Here is a 21,711-nt window from a genome sequence, read left to right on the forward strand (position 1 = left end):
ATGGTGATTAGAATTTAGATTAGGGAAAACACATTCTGTACTTTATCAAGGACAGTAATTAGTTCAGTCAGTAAAAGTTGATTACAAGTAACGATAAAGTTAGATTTTTAGTAGTTAATTTTAAAATTTCTTTATTAAATAGTAAATTTGTTCTTAATATAAACGGTAGTAGTATCTACACTTGTTTTCTTGCATATCAGAATAATTAAAAGAACAATGTATTTAATGCAGAGTATAATCAGACGATTTATATATTATGGGTAAATTCCTAGTAGTTTTTAGAAAATCTTAATATTATTATATAATCTTCCTGTGTCATCATTTTCAAAAGTCTAGTAATTTGTCACACCGTGAGAAGTTAATGATATTTGTGAAAGTTTTCTAGTGTTCAGGTAAATGTTTCATCTGTGAGGATGTGTTTTAACTTCCGATAGTCCTCAAGAGGGCATTCTAAAGTCCTTTAATGTGCTCCCGTTAGCTTAGCATGCCTACCATTTCTATCATTTTGGAAGTTAATGTGAGGATTTGAATCTCCTCCCGGTTCACTTGGCATTTTCTCTTCTGTGGGTGCTGTGTACATTCGTGGAGGATCAAGCTGTGCCGAGGCAGAGAGGCGCGTCCTCAGTGAGGTTCAGCATCCACACTCACTCCCAGTGTGATCAGCAGGGGGACGTTTTGTGCGTTGGAAATATCAGATTCTTCTGGTTTCTTGTTAAGGAAGGGCATGAAGCGTTCCCAGATAGAAGCCTAAGTCTAGCTGAAGAAAACATTAGTCTTACATAAATGCCCTTTTCTTACAAAACTAAAATGTTAGTCATCTTAGAAGATTAAAAGATTGTTTAAAGAGAATCAATCACCTTCTACCTTCTTAAAAGTAAAGAATTAAAGAATTCACAAACTTGGTGATAGCTTCTTAGATTGCTTTTCTTCTCTTTGTTTTGTTGTGTTTTAATTGTTTCAGCTTAGCAGATGCTGTTTTCTTTATTGCATTGGTTTAAGTACTAACAATCAGTTGGTGGGTGGTGAATGTAAAAAATGAATCTTACGTGTTTGTTCTCCCTTTTTAACCTTTTAGCAGAGTCTCCTCGGAGGTGACATGGATATGGGCAACCCAGGAACCCTTTCGCCCACCAAACCTGGTTCCCAGTATTATCAGTATTCTAGCAATAACCCCCGAAGAAGGCCTCTTCACAGTAGTGCCATGGGTAAGGTGTTCCTCTGTTTGAATGCCTGAGTGATTACTAGTCCTGTTTCCTTCCTTCCTTCTGTCCTTCCTTCTTCCGCCCCCCCCCCAAACCCTGTCTTTTTGTCTCTCCCTCTCTCCCTTTCTTTCCCTCCTGCCATGCACTCACCCTATCCCAAACCCACCCCCAACAGAAAACATAAAATGTTCAATTGTCTAGCTCATGACTTCCCACCCCAGTAATCCTCTGAGAGGATATGTTAATAGCTTATAGTAGCAGAACTATTTTGTCATATACTTATTTCTTGCTTTCTCTTAGCTGTCCATATAAGAACCTTTTTAAAAAGCAAAGCTTTACAAAGTTAGATACCTTCATTTTTATGAACAAATTATAATCTGATTTCTGCCAGAATAAAAAACAATAGTGGTACTGATATTTTGCTAAAGTGGTGATTTAAGAAAATCTGGTCTAGTCTAAATAGCTTCGTGGTGTAATCTATTTTAGTTAGGAAAATGCGCATGTGGGATGCTCATAGATTCTTCTTTTCCTTCTTTTTCTTTCAGAGGTACAGACAAAGAAAGTTCGAAAAGTTCCTCCAGGTTTGCCATCTTCAGTAAGTACTGCTTGTTTCGGCTTTATATACTGTTTATATTGTCAGTTTTGAATTGATGGGAAAGAGATAAGGGTAAGGGAGGTTCCATGTGGCAGGGCAGTGTGTTTATCTAGAATGAGGATGAGCTAGGAGCGTCCTGTATGTCCAGCCACCTGACTCAGGTTGAAGTGATTAATTGCATATCCTGGAAGGCGGGGTGGCTGTGTTGCTATTCAGCAGGCTAAGCTCTGAAGAGAGTCGTGAAAAGGAGCCTGAAGTTCCAGGACTTTTACCTGTACAGGGCTTTCAAGAGAATGAGTATTAGTTTCATGTGTTGGTTAAATTCTTTGTCAGTATTATGATGATTTATGGATTTGCATGCAAAAGGGGATTTGTGGAGAGGATTTAGGAAAAATTTACATGGGTTTCAGCCCAGAGTGCAGGGAGAATGTCTCTATTTTCTGGAGAGGTTACTGAATAAAGGCTGCAGAGGTAGCTGCATCAGTAGCCATTTGTGTCTGGAATACCAGGGAACAAATAGCAGAATCCAGCTCTAACCAACAGCATTCTGGGTCTTTTTCATAGCTGGGGCTGTATGCAGAAGTTGCTGAGGTCCCTCCAGTTCCCAATAGCAAAAATCGGTTGTGAGCACAACTAAATACATGACATTTTATTTGAATTCTTATGTATTTTTTTTTTCAAATTTTATTCTCTAGAAATTCAATTTTGTTTAGAACTGGTCCTTTCTCCTTAATTAGGATATAAATGAGTCCTTTCCTTGTTCTTTTCTTTCTCCTTTTTTATGCATTTTTCCTGCCTTTGATATACATACATACACACACATTTTACATTCTGTGTTCTGTGGGGTATTAGTACTAGTATTTTTTGAGAAAATGACCGTGAACCTTATTATAAATTCTTACACTTTAAAATAAAATTAGATTTTTTAAAATATATTACGAATCAATGCTCTCGTATTAGTTTTCCTTCATTTTTAATAAATTAGAAGAATAATGGGTGTTGCAAATGCACTAAGATTAGATTAACCCAAACACCTGTGCATTTGAATGGACCAGTTCAGTTCAGCTCATCCATAAAATTATGAAGCAAATTTATCAAGATAGAATATCAAGAAAAAAACACAAATTGTGTATGTTGGTTGTCATATACACTTGGTAATGTTGAAAAAGCATCATAAAATTATCCATAAATATTGCATAAAGAAGATTGCCAATAGCTTATAAAATAGACACTTGGGCTATCTATAAGTCACTTAAAAAGATACCAAGTGTTTCATTCTGTGAATTTCTATGTTGTGCTGGATTTGACTAATATCTCCTCAGGTTTCTGTAAGTATATTTTAAGCCTGAAGTTTGTAGTGGATTTAATGTAGATGAAAATTTAGCTTTTAATATCTTTTACAACAACTTCAAATGATTTAATCCTCACCACTGTTTACATTTTAAACATGCCAGAACCTAATGCAGATAATGTTAAATATATTAAGTCGACCTTTGAATGTTCTGAAATAGCTCTATGCTATAAAACCTTTCTGTAGTGCCCTGGTATGCCTCACAATCAGATTGACTTAGTGTGTTTTTTCAGTCCTTAAAGTATGTAGAAATCTGTGTTATTTATATGGAAATGCATTGGTATGGCATTCGATATTATCTATAAACTATTAATCTATATCCTAAGCATGGTCAGCAATAACTTCTCATAATTCATTGTGCTTAAGCATTTCCCTATAGCTAACTGTCCAGTATAGAAAATTTCACTGATACAGTTTTTTTCTTTGCTATTAAGATGATTTACGTGTCGCCGGTATGTTGTCATGTTCAGAAATTAGAAAGCATCGTTCCTTCCCTTGGATCAGTCTGGGATTGGAAACTTAGTTTTGGCTTTTGGTGGTCAGTTTGGGATTTACTGTCCTTAGGGAATTTTATCTTGGTTAAAGTCTTGATGGTTCTTAAGGAGCGTTTTGGTAAATAAAGCCCCTTTTTGAAAGAAAAGGAGGAAAAATTCAGTGGAAATGGAAATTTTATCCTTATTGTTTGTTTGGGTTTTTTGTTGTAAACAAAGAGAATAAGATAGTTTAGATGATTGTGGAATCCAGTTATCTACTTATTGTCGGTTTTCAAAAATCTCTCAGTTTTGACTTACTGGTAATTTAGTGTATATTAGCTTCATTGTATGTATTGACTGTTTGTTACCTATGAAAATTTCCATGTGCCATTCCACCTCACAAAATATATATTTTAATTTGATCCAAGGAGAGGGCATTAGACACTGTTACAGTTTTGCCCCAGAAGATTGTATTTCTACATTTGTAGATCTCTGCAATGCTTACTCCTTTTTTAAGGCTCAAATTGAATTATGAATATTTATCTGATAAGAGATACTTCTAAAGTTGCTTCACTATGTATGAATATTTTTGACATACAATAAAAAGTGGAGATAATAAAAGGGTTCCTTTGGAGTGAATATGACTAGATAAAGACACTTATATGTTTTCTTTGATACATATTTACCATGATAAATAGTAATAAATCTGTCACAATCTGTTGTGTCAACTCACTTTTTTTTTTCTTTTCAAAATGGGCCCTTCCCCTTCCTCAACATGCAACAAAGAAAATTTAAACTGTAGCATCTGTAACATTATTCATAACACGACTGTGCCCCACAGGCTGGACCTCTCTTGCTGCCATTGCAGTGGGCCTCCACTGGAAATCAGGAGTGCGAGGGGCTGTCTGGCCCTGTTTCTGAAAATACTGCAGCGTCTGTGGGAGAGAGAAAACATAAGCCTGGCCCAACATCATGTCATGGATCTGGCAGGATCCTTGACTGTGTTTTTGTCGTGTGCTGCATCTAGAGACCTCAAGTCACTGTAGAAGCGTGACAGTGATGGGATGGCGGGAGAACGGCCCTGCAGGGTCTGGGACACAGGAGCAAAGGAGGGAAGGCAGTCTCGGAACCTCTGGAGAGCAGAGGCCAGTCATTAGAGCTGGGGAGTGGTTTCTTAAAAGGAAAGGCTGCGTGAAATGACAACTATCTAATTGCCCATCAGTGCTCTGCTTAGCCAGCAGAACATTTTCCTGTTTTCTATTCAGATTTGGGTATGTGGCTCTATTTTAGTCTCGTCCCAATTTCTTGTAGCCCTCATCTTTTGGTGAGATTTTAATAATAAAGCTTTGTCTTTTGTTGCTGCCAGAATTCATCTTGTCTTATCTAATTCCTTGAATCTGCATGTGAACTTCTTGTCTGTCCAATTTCTACACCTTGGTTTTGTTTTCAAAGCATTAGGTCATCTTAAACTTACTAGTTTTCAACTTTACCGCTCTTTCCAGTGAAGTTCTGATCTTTGTATAGCTAATAGTCATACATATTGAGTCATGAATTCATGCAAACAAAAATGTACATTAAATGCATTTATTGATTTGTGTATGTATACATGTATGCATGACATTAACATTTTGGGAAAAAAGTCATTCCACAATTCTTACAAATTAACATGGAAGCTTTAAAATCTCGACAGCAAAATTTTTGTTCCTATCGTGCAATTCAAAGTAATTTTTCCAAACATCCCAGGAAAAAAAAAAATACACAAACATAAAGGCTTTGTCTTCAAGGAACTTTATTGTGTCCACCAACACATAAAACCTTCATCTTCCTCTAATTTGGGACGCTTCAAAGGGATAGACATTTTACCAGAAACTAATGTAACAATTGCAAGTGCCCTTCTTCAGACATCAGGGAAATTTCTGATGTTTTGAAACTTCTAATCCAGTCTTGAAACTTAAGTGATGGTCTCACGCTCATCCCCAGTTGTACTCCCTGAAACTTCAGAGTTCTCTGGAATTGCAGTGCCTTTTCCTTGCACATAGTTTATTACCCCTCTTATCACAGCAATCTTTTTTTTTTTATTTTTCAAGCAACACTTTTCAGTATTTTATGGGTTAATTTGCAGTTGAATTTTTGTTTGGTTGGTTTTTGTTTTTATATTCAGGAAGTTCTGACAAGCTTTGTATTGATGGTCAGAGGTGATTTGGATGCATGGATCATGAGGAAAACAAAACCATTATTTTAAAGATTCTAAAATAAGATGTGACCTCTTCAAGAATACTGGAGATGTGCATTAATCATTTGGATTTGAAAAAAGGAAAGCTCATTGGATATGAGAGATGAGCTTGACCAGTTTTTATAAGAAAAGAAGTCTTAAGTAAAATATATCTTAAAATCTGGATGAGACTTTCTCCTAAAGAAAAGTTTACTAGGAATATCAGGGGATGATGGATAATGCTGATGGCATTCCTTGTGTGTTTTTCATTATATAAAAACCTTCACATCCGAAGGTATTAAACATGATGTTGAGTTCATACTTTCAGCTATTTTGAGAAAAATCTTCTTTTCCTCATTAGCTTGAAGAAATCAACGACAATTTAAAAGAGAAGTAGTAATCTGAGTCTGCTCGTTGAGGTCCAGAAATTATATATGATTAAAAACCTCAGTGCTAAATGTACATAATTCCCCTATCACTTTTGAAGCTATTCAGAAGGAAACCACAATGATGCTTTTTCATGTCAACACAATTTTAACTTGAGTGATAACACAACTTTTCATTAAAATAAAATTTAGTTTCATTTCAAAATGTAGTAAGTATCAGCCACCTGGGCCCAGGGGAGTCTGAAATAGTCATTTGTTTATTAAGGTAAAAGAAGGGCCTTCCTCAAAGTTTATTCCATTATATAACTACTTTGTGGAAAAGTGCAACTGTAGGTGTTTACATGAAAATGTAAGGGTAACTAACACTCCTTAAACTCAGTGTGCTCATTACTCTATTAAATATGATGAATTGAGAATTTTGGATATTAAACTTGTGCATACTAATCATAATGTAGGGACAGGAAGGAGGAGAAGGATAATGAAATTGAATTATCCCAAACAGGGCAAAAGTAGCATCCACACAAAACAGAATATGTAACTTCACACCTTGTATGTTGAGAAAATAATCATCAAAAAGAAAGTTTTTTTTTTTTTAATGTTGTTAATACAGAATTTGCTTTGCCCAGAGGCTTCCAAAGGTCAGCCATGTGCATTGTTTATTTGAAAACCAGTATTTTTTTCTCCATCACAATTAGAGAATATAAGAGGTTAAGCTCTAAGTTGCTGGACTGAAATAAATTTAGCGGAATCTCTATCTTAATGTTTTCAATGGAGGTTCTTATTCCATTAAAAATATCTCCAAAGGCATGTAAGATTCATGCAAATATATGACACATAAAACATTAAGCATTCCAGTCCCTCAGGAGTTTGCTAAAAGAATTCTGTATTTTGTTTGGAATTTTGAAATAATGAGACCCCTCTTTATAACCCTCTCTGTCTTGAAATCCAACCCTGTTCCCCTTTAAAAGATGTCTTCTAGTACACCTCTATTTTACACAGAAAGTGAGAAAAATTATAAGGGAGATGAAAAAATGAAAGTAAACCATGGACGAAAGGTTCCTGTATTTGTGAGCCCTCCCAGGACGATTTCTACAAATGAAACAAACACTCAAATAAGACATAGTCTTCTTGTCCTCTCCCCTCCGCCCCCGCCAGAATATACATGACTTTCAGACAGCTTTGTCAGGTGACTCAATCTGCAAGTTCTTCCATGGAGGCAGGCATGATCAATCTCTCTCTATCCCCATGTGTGATTTTATTTCTAACCAAGGTTTCCATATACAGTTTCACCTGCTAAGATTCATCAGAACTTTTGTTAACATTTCAACAACTGAAACAATAAAATTAATGTAAAACTGGATTCATTTGTTGAGAAAGAATAAATAGATCTCATGGAAATGTTATTTCAAACTTTATTTGATCACTTTCACTGAGGAGTATATTTTGGTGTGAAGTTTTGGTCTCCATCTAAGTGGTTTAATAAGAAATCTAAGCGCTGCTACAGGCTGCCTTACCTAGAAAGAGAATTGTCACAGGGCTTGAATATACTCAGAAATTATCAAAACCTGTTCTGTACCACTTGATATAGCCGTGAGTTTTATTTTACCCATGAGGAATGGTGTAGATGTTTGTTTTAATATTTGGTTGATTATCTCTCTCTTCTTAACCTTTAATATTCCACTGATTGAGATGCTTTTGAATTCGAACATGGTGAAATATTTCTCATCTTCTTCCCAATCTCTGACAATTCCTGCATTCTCAAGGTGTGTTTTTCTGGCTTCAAAAAATTGTAATGTTTTTGCTTGAAAGTAATAAATTAAAGTCAGCTAGAACTTGGGGGATTAAATAAGATTTGCTCAGAATATGTTGCAATAATCCTAAAAGGAATGAGGACTCTCTTCAAAAATAGCCAAGTTGTATTTTCTAAGGCGAATTAAATGCTGTCACACTGTTGACAGACACTTGCTTTGTTTTTCTTTAGAATAAATTGCACTGAATTCTTAAACTGAACATAAAGTTGCATTTCAAAGCAATAGCATGCCAGTCTCAGCCTTGAGCTCAACTGTCCCAGGGTGTGTGTGTGCAAAAGAGTGCTCTTTTTAAAGGAGTAAGAGCTTTTAAAAATTCGGTGCCAATTTTGTAGTTTTAAATACTCAATTATTTTATCTCCAAACAGCATCGTGCGTATGATCCCGTTTTTTCTTAGTTGCAGCTGTTGCATAGGTGCAGAGCTATTTGAGGAGTTTTATGCTTTGCTTGAGCTTATACTCCCTCTTCAGAGAAATTAAGGTAGTGCAGAAGATTCTGCATTTTGTAAAATTTAAGGGTTGAAAGAAAGATGATCTGTTTAGACGAGAAGTGTAGATTTCAATTTTGAGAGAATGTGCAAATTAGATTTTGAAAAGAGCATTTTAAGAATTACATTTAAGTGGTTTCGCGATACTCACCATTTTCTCTGTAGTCTAACTTTGTCATCTGAGGAATTAATTAATCATAAATACACTACTGGAGCTGAAACCTGATATATCAGCGTTTTCTTCTAGGGTAATCAGAAGAGGATCTGTTTGTGTATTAGATTTCACTAAATTTGCTTTGAGTATTCAGTGGAACAGAAGAATCGGGACATTTCTTAGTGAAGCCCCTTTTGTAGCAAACTGTAAAACATTTTTGGTGCCTGGCTGTGTATCAGTTGTTTTCAATGACAGTAATTAAAAGGTATTGCCTTTGTGAAATGTGGACTTGCATTATAAGACCTATTTTTTTTTTTTTTTTCAGAACAGTGACCCTTGTGGTACATACCTCATACACATACACAAAAACTGTCACTGTCACCACTTATTGTTGCCATCTAGGGATTCTAGAAAAATACTGTTTTGAAACAATTATTTTTATATCATTTGAGGAAGAGTTCTAACTATTTACAGCAGCCTCCTCCTCCCTCCCCATATCATTCTAAATATGCCTCCTGGATTATACTTATAATAATATTGTAATGGCTTTCATTCTACCGATTGGCACAGTATATCATTATATCATTAGCTGCTATGAGAAAGCAGTTTCAAGTAGGGGGCTGATTCTTAGCGTTAATGTTTTCAAGTAACCCTGTTTGGGGAATTGGGCTGTTTCACAGGTGCTCAGGTGTACTAACCCAGGGTACAATAATATCTTCTGGGTTGCTCATTATGAAGCAAATTCGAAGTACAAAATAATTCAGTAATAAGTAGAGTATAAAAACTGGGGCTTTATCATATGAAAGTCCAATAGTTTGAGATGTTAACAGATGAGATAAAGGTAAAATTTGTTAAAGGATGCAGCAGTACTTAATATTTATTTTTACTGCTGATGCTGAGATTTTGAAAGAATGTTCATGACCTGGTGATTGACTTGTTGAATCAGTTTGAATTTTTTAAACCATTAAGCTAAACAGAAAATCAATCTATTTCTGTAACTGTTACACCATTTGAAATAATAAGGTAACAAAAAGGTAAAGACCCTGCCTTCCAATATGAAGACATATGCTTCATGAGTGAAATTTTATTGTCAAAACCTTTGAGTTCCTCACTTAGGACCTTTATATGAATTTTACCTTTAGATGTTTATACAAGACATAGCCACCTGTAATTTCTAAGTAACTTGGTAGTCCTGGGCAAAAGAAAGGAATTAAGCATATGTATTAATGGCAGATATGGTTGAAATTTAAAAAAATTCAAACCTTAATAAATACTTTACAAACATTGCCATTTTCTTTTTTTTTTTTTTTAACAAATTACATCAACAATCTGGCAGTTAAGCAGAACCCTATAATAAACTGGGAGGACTTAGGTGGGAGGGAGGAAGAACATTTTCTGAAGTTTTCATTCATTCATTCATTCATTTCTTCATTTATGCTAATTCAAAACCTCCTCAACTAAACCAAAACTCAGACATAGCCTGTACATTGAATGCTTGCTCTCTAGTGTATTCTTTATTTAAAACCTGAAGCTTCACAGCTAAGGTCCTTCATGTTTAAGAAAATTCTCAGTGTGGTGTCAATCACATCCCATTTGTGGGAATGGCCTTAACATTTCAGAGTATAAAGTCTGACCTTTCGAGAACGTCGCATTCAAAAATAAAGTAACACACGCAATGTAACACAGGAACTTTTGTCCTTTAGGCTTAGCATGGAAATGCTAAGTCCCCTTATTCATGTGTAACCACCTTGAAGAGGGTAAGGATCTTGTTTGACATATATCTTTTTTGTCCCATAAGAGCTAAACTCATTACTCTCAGTGTATTAGTTTGAAATACATTTCAGGCAAATAAATGTAGGAACAGAAGTAGTGTTGTAGGTAGGATCTGACACTGCCCTAGAGATACAGAGATCGTCCCCATTTAATGTCTGATGTCCTCTACCTACTCACCTGGCGGCCTTGATTTTGTCACAGGCTTGTTTCATAATATATTAATAGTGCCCGCTTAATGAGATGATGTGATGTTGGTGTGTAATAAGAAACCTTAACATAGTGTCTGTTCTGTGCCAGGCACTGAGCACTTGCATCTATTAAATCACTTAATCCTATAAAAATCCTATGAAAGAGTACTACAGTTTATTCCCCGATAAAAAACCAGAGACACAGAGGGTGAAGAAACATGAATTAACACAGCCAGTAAATGGTAGAGCTGGGACTGAGGAAAATACACATCCCCTGAGGATATTGCAATAAATAAATGACAAAATATATATCATATACTTAGCATTGTCCTGGCACTTTGTAAATATCTAAGAAATGATAATAGCTAAGGTGAAGAATAATAGACATTGCCAACGTTAATCTCAGCAGTAAGAAACTACCTTGCTTCTAGCACTTGAGAAAAATTTAACATGCAGTTTACTTGAGTAGTCAGCTGCAGAGCAGAAGTAGGTGGCCGATCCTTCGTGTTAATGTTTGAGACCAGGGTCTCAGTTGCTTACAGAATTCTTCCTGCTGGATATTGTATGCTTTCTCTGCTATTATCCAGTATGGCAAATGCTTTTTATATCTCTTTATCCTTACAGTAGTGTCTCTATCAGGCCAAGACTCCTAGTCAGCCTTTTTAATCACTAGACATCACTCTGCAAAGTTTGTGATGGATAAATATGTGTGTGTGTGTGTGTGTGTATAGAGAGAGAGAGAGTGTCTTTTTTTTTTAAATGGGACATCAGACCAGGATGACAGACCTCCTTATAATATGATTCCCTCTGCCAATAATTTGTTTATGCCTAAATCAGCCCTGCCTCTAAGTGATAAGGAGATAAATGCTGCTTCTTTCATATTCTATCAATGTTATCCTATAATCGGACAGAATCGGGTTTTCCCATGCGATGCACAATTCTATTTTTGTCGGGCTGGCTCCGGTACCCATGAAAAGAGAAGGGTAGGCCTGGAGTTTTTGCTTGATCTGGCAAGATGAAGATGTGTGGACTAGGTGGGCATGTGTGGCAGTTTGTTTCTCTTATAAAGTAAAACAGAGTTTGATTTGTTTAGGAGTGTTTGGGTAAATTTATAACACTACACAGGAATATTTATACAGATGTTGTAAGGTAAAAAAAAAAATCAAAGAATTGCTGGATTCTGGCTTTTGCCACATTGTAATGTGTGTGTATGATTTTTTTTTTTTTATTTTCAGTGCTATTGCTAACTTCATAAAAGAAAAGTTTTGTTCTTTTTTTTTTGATCATCAGCTATTGGACACTTAAAACATTTTTTTTTTTACACAAAGGCTGATGAGTTAACTCTTGCATTTAAAGAGAAAAAAAAAACATTCTGCCAAAGAGAATGGGGGGACAGTCTCTACATTCCACAATGCATGTCTTTTCCCAGCCAATTTTAATTTATAGAAAACCCAGACACCACCTTAGACTCCTCTGGAATGATCCCTTTTGGCTGAACCTCTTCCTCACGTCTCCGAGCACAGACTTAGAGTTTGGTTCCAAGAGGCAGAATCCTTCTCTGAGAAACCAGATAGATCGATTTAGCCACCCCTCATTTGTAGTCAATGCCACCTTGTGGATTACAAAGGATATTGGTTTTCATCAAACTTCCATTTCAAATTTGGCTTTTTATGGCAAGTACACTTTGGCAATGGATTGCTGTCTTCCTCACCAAAGGATCCTCGCTTATTCAGCAACACCTCACTTCTCCACTCACAGTTCATTTATGATTCTGATGAGAGTGTTTTTTCAGGAAACACACATTTCACTTTTTGACCTAGGAGCATCTGTTAGAATTTTTTTTAATACTACTTTGGCATTCTGAAAGTGTTAATGTCTTTCATATCTGTTTAATGCTATTTAGGGATATTTATGATCACCTCTTGGTTACTCAGGGTAAAGTGTGTCGCAATTTTTTTAAAACAGACAGGAAAGCATTCACATGAGGAAACAGATTGCTTTAAACATGTGCTTCCTGTGACAGTAAAAAGAACAAATTAGATTTAACACTGTGTAATGAATGCATAAATGTGTACATTTAAGCTTTTAAAAGCTTTATGTTCAGTTCTGGTCACAACAAAAATTGAGTCACCTGTAAAAATTAAAGGTGTCTCGGGTACACACGGATTCCTGAAATGCCCAGAAATTGAGATCCTCACCTGGTGATGCCTCACTGGAATCATGAAAGGCATGATCTGCTCATGCCAGACAGAACAAGAACACACACATCACTTCAGAGGTTAAACCCAGCTAGAGGCTGATTCTGTACATTTAGCAAAGAAATCAGAGTGTGTTGGGGAACAGACAGGGAGATTTTTACTACCATCTCCCTCCCTCTCTGAGAATCAAAAAAAAAAATTCATTTTTCAGAGCCCCAAATATTCCCCTTTCCTGAAAGAAAAATAAGAAAATCTGATGTTTACTTACTAGCGCCTACTAAGATTTAATTTCATAAGAAAAGTCTCCTTTTCTTATGTAATTCAGTTTGCACTCCTGTCTGCTGGCTGGCGGGGAGTGACTAGAATATGAGTTAATATTTCCAGTTAGATGCTAGCCTTGAACTGGAGGGCACGAAGCTCTCCCCAGAAGAGGCTCTCTCGCCATTTCTGTCCGAGCCCTGCGGATGGTGCTTTTCCTTCCCCTGTGCTTTCAGAGCCCAGGATCTGTGGCACATTCGCCATCTCTCTGGCCAAAGAAGGCCGAGACAGGGTCCCTCAGGGGAGGGCACAGAGTTTGGGGACATCTGACTCTCTTCTATCGCATACTGAGGTACTAATATCAAAACAGACTGCTTGTCGCTGCACGGTGGGGCAGTGCTTTTTTTGGCTGCCGTGGTCGAAATGAAATGGGCAAGCTGTAGTCCGCTTGGCATCAGCATGGGCTAAGGGAAGCTGGGAGATGAGAGTCAGACTGTGAATGCAAGTAACAGCCAATGGTTAACTTCCTTTTTGTGTGTCACTTGGCAGCGATGAGACGGATGGCGATTTTTTTTTTTAACGTGGGTGAGAGTTCAGTGCCCTGGGAAGAGGCGTAGACGCCGTCATTGTGCTTCCTCATGCAGTTGACTTGTGTTGATTTCTTGAGGCCACTACAGCTGTTCCAGTGCCAGCTCCAGGAGCTGGATACGTGGCTGTCGGACTTCGGATGAAAAAGGTAATCAGATGAGAGGTGTGATGCACACAAAATCTTGCTGCCGATCACTGGGAAAGCAGATTCTTACAGAAGGTAACAGAGCCAAAGGATAATATATGCACATGCACTCGAGTGGATATTCCCTTATATGCAGACACCCAAAGATATTTTTAAATTACCCCTACTCCATATCCCTCATCTCCCATCAAAGATTCAAATCAGTTTTGGACTGTCTGAAAAACACAGGGCTAAAATAGCCAGATTGAATTCAGATGAAATTACCTTCTGCTTTTTTAGGAGGTTGTTGCTCTTGGGTTAGACGCATTATTTTGTTTGAAGATTCATTTGGAAGAGAGTTTGGGAGCATTTCTAGCCTCCCTCAAGATTTTCCTCCCATTTCTCTGTTTGCAAAAGAGCTGTTCCCCAAAGGCGAAAAGAGCGGGTTGCCATCTTGAGGAGTGAATTGTATGTTTAGTGAACACCAAATGGTCTCAATGTTACCTTAGAATTTTCAATATATCTTGTTTTCAAATACTATTCATTTTCCCTAACGATTTGTGCAAGATATCTGTAAGATGACCAACTTGTGACAACCCTACAAGCGGGGAAAGAAGCTTAGAAATAGAATACCATTTGTCTGGTAATTAGAGTGTATCTCTTAAGAGTTCGAGAGAATTCTGATTAACCTTTCTGTTCCCACATTCTCACATAAAATTAGCACACCTTTTAAATTATTATCTAGTATTTAAACACATATTTTTGAGGCTTCTTAATGCAACAGGTTCTGGAGACACTAAAAGTGTGTTATAGGTTTCTAAAAAACTTCATTTTTCTTACATTTTAAATGTTCTGTTTGTGCAAAATTTCGAGAATCACCATAAGGGCTTCTTTGCATTTTTAATTTAGTAACTAACATATGAATAAATTTGCATATTAATTAGTTGCAGATTAAATCATGCATACATAATTGCCTCCTTACTGTGTTTAATGTTTGTCAAAATCTCCAGCCTGGTTTGATGGATGTCGTATGAAAGATTACAATTTGATGTACCCTTGGAAGTATTTACACCAATAATGCAGGATTCTTAATAGCAGAATTCTCTAGTTATATACAGTTACTAATAAACATGTAAGATAGGTACATGTCCCTTTGACTAAAATTTTTTTCTTTGCACCAAATCATTTACTATTCATAATCATTAATGCATCTCCTAATTATACAGCATATGTCTGTTAACCCTTTCACTGCCGATCTTCAAGTGGTGGCTTCTTTCTTTTCTTGCCCCCAAAAGAAAGCAAATTATTTTATAGTATTCTGAATTACTGCATAGCCTTTTACTTATTTCTCTACTGTATATGGACACACCTCCTTTGCCATTTAATGTTGTATACAACTGAGAATTACATGTTCACTTTGTATTTTCCAGTTATAAATCACAAAATGACCCATGTACACACACTTTGTAGTTTATGAGGTTTTTGCCTTTTATTAATGCTCAAAAGAATATAGATATCTCAGATACTTCTTGGCAAAAATGGCAAAAAATATATGTACACACACTCTACTTGGGAAGGCAATTATGGAATAGTAAAATTGTTTTAATTGCATTTTATTCCATTTTGCATATTCTGGTGCATTTAGTATGTTATCAAATTTAGGATAGATGTGTTTTTTTTTTATACTAGGACTGAGAGCTCTAGTAAAAACTGACTAGAGAATGAATGCTCTTGATTTGGCATAGTTTAAAAAAATACATATGCCAGTAACTTCTTTTTAATTAATTCCTCAGGTATTTAATCTCCTTAAGTTTTATTTTACTCATGTAAAGAGTAGACCAACTGGCATTTTTTTTTTTTTTTTACTATTTTGATGTCTAAGCTGCTTATCACACTGTATTACCCTGCATTAATGAGTATTCCTACTGTGCAAAATTCTATCAAAAATGATGGTGTGAATGTCATTTTTAATTGGAAGTTTATACAGTCAAATTTATAGTACACAACAAAAAATATGTACGTAGTTCTACTCCAAGCCTTTTTTAGGCTATTGATCTTTTTGCTTTAACTATACATTTTTAATAAATCTGACTTTAAATTTAGTTTGAGAATCTGGATAATTATCACTAAGTTTGTATTAATATGATTGCTGGGGGGAGGGAAACTAAGGCAGAGAAAAGTTATAAAGGCTTTTATTATTAGAGGGATGAATATAGGAATTATCAAGGGTCTATTTTCAGGGATCCCTTTTAAACATGAAACTTTGCTGACCAATTTTGTATGTTCCACAGAAGTCACAATATCTGATTTCTGTGTATTTATTTGTTGAATGCCTCACATTTATATGCCTAGTAAAAAGACAAAGGTTAAAATGAGTCCAAGGGATGAAGAACTGAATTCCTTTATTTGATTCTTACATAGGAGAAATAATACCTTCTCGTTACCTACCTCGAGATTGTTTTTTTCTAATCACGAGTCACAATGAGCTATATATTGATACAGAAAAATACTCTTTTGCAACATGCAATACTATAATAAATCATTTAGCAATGAGAAAAATGAAATGAAAGCTGCAAAACTTATAAAAGGAAGCAGAGGCAGACCCGAAACATCATATTTAGCCACAGCCATTGTGCCTAGGTAATTCAGGGCATATGGTATGTAAATGATGTTTGGAGATCCTTGCCAAATCTACACATGACGGGATAAATGAAGGACAGGTTTCCCTGGGTCTAAGTCCTGCCATTGTGGCCGTCACACTCTGCTCGAATGTGTTTGTTCTGTTCTTGTCTTTCAGCAAGAGCATCACACAGCATTCAATGGCCAAATCTGGACCTCAGCCGGCTACTAAGACATTATTTTTAACTCCTAAGAATTGATTTTATAATTAAATTAAAAATATAGTACCACTTTGCCAAATCTTCCTCTTGCTCCCACATTTGTAAAGTAAATCTGAATAATTCATCAGTACATATTTGGATATTAATCCACTCAAATGGAGAACTCTGACAATGGAAATTGGGTGCCCTCTTAACCACTGGAGAAAGGTGTCATTGTGTAGTGACTTTTCTATAAGTAAGATTAAGATATTTTCTAGAATAGGCAGTGAATTATTTTGAACAATTAACAATTTTACTTCCATGTTACCCACTCATAATTTATGCATTCAACTTGAAAACTCAAATTACTGCATCAGTCATTTTATTTTTGAATTATTGTTTTTAAGTATATGCTCTCGCTTCTAGAAAGGTGAAAGCACTACCCTTTTCTTCCATTTAAAATTCATTTTAAGTAGTTTAGGGTGCTACTTTGTGCTACTTCCTTTTTTCTGGAAGGAGTTTCTTTTCTAAGTGGGGTGTCTTAGTCCATAGTTTTTAATAATTTCAATTAAGGTCCATTTTGATTTTATTTTGAAACTGTTAATTGGAGATTTTGATTTAGAAATAATAGCATATCCTTTTCATTTATGATAATTCATCAAAATATACCTAAGTTGGCCCTTTCCTGTGAAGACTCAATCGTGAAACAAGATTTGTTACTGATAAAAAGTTATTTCAGGGTATCTTGAAGTATGTGGAAAATGATTTTTAGGATGTTTAAATATTTTTAATATCAATAATGCTTTTACTAAATCAAATTGTTGTTTTTGTTTTGAAAAGCATGCTTTTCATATTATTTCATTCAAAATACAAGTTTAGGTTCTGTCTCTATTGCTATTTCATTAGCCAAATATAGAGGGCTTTCTCTTCACTGTAAGAAAATGGAATTATGCTCAGTCCTCGTGCATTGCTATTGTAAAATCAGGGGAGATACTGTTGAGATAAATATAAATAATACTACTTGACACCCCTTCTGCTTGAAAGTCACACAAGTGCTCCTGGTTCCAGAGGAAAAATTATCATAAAATTATCATGGAGCCTGCAGTTTGTGAACCCAGGGTAAAAGTTTTGTGCTGGTTATTCTGTGACCATCCCTTGGTTCATTGAAACTACTTTGCACAGCTGTGCTTCCAGCTCAGTAACAGAGAGTAACAATTTTCCTATTCACCAAAAATAATGCTCAGTCAACTTTCCAACTTTATTGGGAACTTGAAAACAAGAGAAAAAGATAGTGGCTGTTGAGATTACAGAGTTCAGATTAAATGTAGAGTAGGGCGGTGTGGCCCAATGTGCTCACTGCACACAGGCACTGTGGATGTCGTCCTGGTGTCATTGAAAACGTGTGCCAGGGTTTTTTATTTTATTATCAGTCACTGGACTACATTTAAAATGAAGCACCTGCACTTTATTTAAAACAACAACAACAACAACAACATAACTGAAAGTATATTGAAAACTGTGGAGGTAAGTTGAGGTTGTTTTTGTTAGGTTTCTTTTTCTTTTTTCTCTTTTTTCCTTTTTGGGTTGATGCAAGCAAGGGTCATCCCTAGATAATAAAGATAAAATATCTCCAGTATCCTAACAGTCTGCTTTTATACGCTGTATGACTCAAAATGACTTAGCAGTTTTAAATTTCTTTAGAAAGAAAAGAGTATAAAGAGAGAGATAAATGAAATTTGCATCTCTACAGACAACTGCAAAGCAAATTTGAGATTCTGGTAATTTGCTCACAAACATGAAAATTGGGAATTTTAAAGCAAACCCGGACAAATCCTTAATGATTACATTGCTACCAGGTGTCTCTACGATGATATCAGTAGGTTAGGAAACTTTGAGAAAAGATATAAACAACTGAAATGATAACTTATTATAGTATATGCTTTCAGACAAAACTTCTTCTTAGTTAAGGATATTGATAGTGTATTAAGTGCTTGTATGTACTTGGTAAAGTTAGGTAGAACTGATGCATCAAGCTTGTTTCATAAAAGACATGGCTTCTCTGTATCCAGATCTTACAGAAAACCTTACAAAATGTTAGTGACATTCTCTTAGAATTCCAGACAACAAAATTCCATTCACTAAATATATAAATCACAGAGGTAACTGGAAACAGAATAAAATTTCTGACATAAAGTCAAAAGGGGTCCATAGCTCCCCAAACCCTGATATTAATATTAGCCAGAAGTTTTGGGGAACTGTTGATGATCTTATAACATCATACACCCACTTAGCACCAAATCAAGTTCCTAGATGTTGTCCAGAAGTAGACCAGATGTCCTGCCATTATAAAGATGTGTACAAAGGTATTTATGGCTTCAAAAGCAAGAATTCATTTTATGGTGCTTCATAGGGGCCGAGCACCACTAATCTACCTGTGGGTTAATAAACGCAGAGATTTTGAATTTTAAAAGTCCATCGTTGATATAATTGTGCTATGATAGCATTATAATACGAAGATGAAATCAGTCAAAAGGCTTACTGCAATTGTTGGCAAGTTTCTTTGTTATCAGCATATTTTTGCTAACAATCAGGCAAAATAGCATTTTTCTTTAAGTTTTTTTGTTTGTTTTGGTTGTTTTTTTTTTTTTTTTGGCGGTGCCTAAAATGTAGTTAGATGGCTGTGTTGGAAAAGACAACAACAAAACGTGAAATAAGCAGAAATGCCCTAGAAGGCACCTGCCTCTTTTATTTTGTTTCCCTTCACATCATTAAGAAATAATGTCTAGCCATAGGGGAAGATGTTGGCCCCCTAAGAAAATGCTTATAAAATTGAATTTCTAAGTAGAATATAGATTAAATAAGTAGGGATGACCTGCCAAGAAAAATGAAAGACTACATGAAACAAACAGGAGTCTGCATCACACATACTAAGTGGCGTAACAGTGTCACCTCTCAAAAAGTGGCAATGCATGTATCCATTTTTATATCTTTGACATATTGCTGGCATTCCTATTTATTCCATTGAGAAAATAGCCACACTGTACAAGAGAAAGGAAGATAAAGTAGATCCTCCAAGCCCTTTTCTAAGAAATACATGTATAAATGAATATGTTCTCCACCAGCCCAGCAAATTGAACTTGGTCCATCCTTAATCTTCTTTAGTTTATAATCCAGGTAAGAAAAAGGTCAGGTTCATGAAATCAAAAATAATAATAATAGAACATTTGAAAACTACAGAAACAATTCATTATAACTGTGTGTGTGTGTGTTTTATGAGTATGAAGTAGGTATAGTTCATTTGAAATTTTTTGTCTAATAATATGCTCCTTTTTTCTTTCTGTGAAGACTTGGCTTATTCTCAAATGGAAGTTGCAGCTGGCTATAATGTGTTTTTCTGACAACTCTGGACTTGATTTCTATCATTGTGGAAAGGAAGGAAATAAATCTCTTTTTGTTCCTCATTCACTCAATGAGCAAAATGTGATTGAGTTCCTATTATGTACATATTCCATTGTTACAGGGTGGGGCATAAGAGTTAAATCAGAATCTCCTTAGATATTTATAGTATTTGAAGGCAATAATAAAGTAGGTGCATGATTTATTTAACAGCAATTCATGGCATTATTTTTGCTGGAGATTCCTTTATTCTAGAATGGTCATATCTGGAAATGATCAGAGGACTTGATTCTGCATCCCTGAGAGTGGCAGGTCTAGCATGATTGTGACAATGAACTTCTGTCTAGCAGCTTCTGTGTATGTCTTCCCTGTAGTGGAGTTCCTGCTTGCTTAACTACAAATACAACTTCTGATTGTCTTTGTATTTTCAGAGATTGGCTGTCCAGAAATATCTCATTATAATAAAAACATTAATCACACAATTTCATAGTTGAAAAAATGTTATTTTAAAAGAAAAAAAAATTATCACTTTTTTGTTTGAAACATACTCATTCATAAGGAAACTGAGATTTACACAAAGCGAGAACTTTCCCAGGTTGAGAGATCTAGTTAGAAATTAAACCAGAACTTAAACCAACATTTAGGTTCCTGGCCTCCACATTATACTGCTTATCTATTAAGACCAGGAGAACAAGTAGTGGGGAGGGAGGTCTCATCCTCACACATTTGGTTGGAAAATCAGAAACTTAGCTCTTTTGAAAGTCATTAAAAAGAAAAAAATACTTTAAACTTGTTTATCTTTGATAATAATCACAAAATATAGTCATTTGTTTAACGATTGTACCAGTAATGACTCAATACAGAAATGTTTAACTCTGAGAAATTCTGTAGGTGCAGCCATTTATATTACTTTAATCATATTTTATTGCATAAAGCATGAAAAATTGATCAGTTAAAGATCAACATTGCTGATAAGTTGAAAGGACACCATCTATAGTAAGAAATGGATATAACTTGAGGAATTCTTGGTCTGTCGTGGTTTTTGAGCCTTCTCCTTACACACAACACTTTTCAGAATCATGCCCTAAGTAGGTAGGTACTTGAACTCCATAAAGAAAATGATTTGCAGGCTCCGAACAGATGTTCCAGAATGTCACATTCTGTGGTAAAGGAAATATCCAAATAGGGGTAAAGATGGGAGACTTGACCTGTTTGGGATTTTGACTCATTATGATGAATTTTTATGTTCAAAATGCATTTAATAATTGTGTTTAAAGAAGGCAAAATGCTGATGATTTGGGAAGCAGATAGCCTTGTAAAATACAAAGCATCATAATTTGAGATTTTGGCACTATTCACAATAATACTAGTTGATGGCTATGAAGACATCCTCTAAAATCAATTTTTGCCCAACTGTACATGAGTGGAAGTACAATCATGACTGCCATATGACTTTTTGTCACTTCTCTCCTTTACCTGATTTGGTTGGCCTAGTGTTAGAGCCCAAAACTTATCAATTCAAATTTTTGTTTAGCAATTCTGATGTAAATACTATTTACATTCAGTGGAAGCTTATGAGTTTGTTTTAGTTTCACTTATTACAAGCCCAGAATTTTCCTTAATTGCACATTATCTTTTTCAAAACAATTTCTTTTGGCTTACTCATGGGATTCACTGTAAGCACTTACCTCTTAATGG

The 21,711-nt window shown here is 35.5% G+C and overlaps 1 protein-coding gene across 12 annotated transcripts in view; it reads left to right on the plus strand.

Moving 5' to 3' along the window:
* TCF4 (transcription factor 4) overlaps positions 1-21,711 on the plus strand; it is a 347,413-nt gene that overhangs the window by 225,753 nt on the left and 99,949 nt on the right. For 9 of the 12 annotated variants that reach the window (XM_054694024.1, XM_054694029.1, XM_054694023.1 and 6 more), the window contains 2 exons: positions 1,076-1,205; positions 1,748-1,797. In XM_054694024.1, coding sequence (XP_054549999.1) covers positions 1,076-1,205; positions 1,748-1,797 — 180 coding nt within the window. The remainder of the gene's footprint in view (positions 1-1,075; positions 1,206-1,747; positions 1,798-21,711) is intronic. The other 3 variants (XM_054694026.1, XM_054694028.1, XM_054694032.1) reach the window with 1 other exon arrangement.

The sequence above is a fragment of the Talpa occidentalis genome, unplaced genomic scaffold, assembly GCF_014898055.3.
Source record: "Talpa occidentalis isolate TD23 unplaced genomic scaffold, MPIMG_talOcc4v2.1 talOcc4.13, whole genome shotgun sequence".
Taxonomy (NCBI): Eukaryota; Metazoa; Chordata; class Mammalia; order Eulipotyphla; family Talpidae; genus Talpa; species Talpa occidentalis.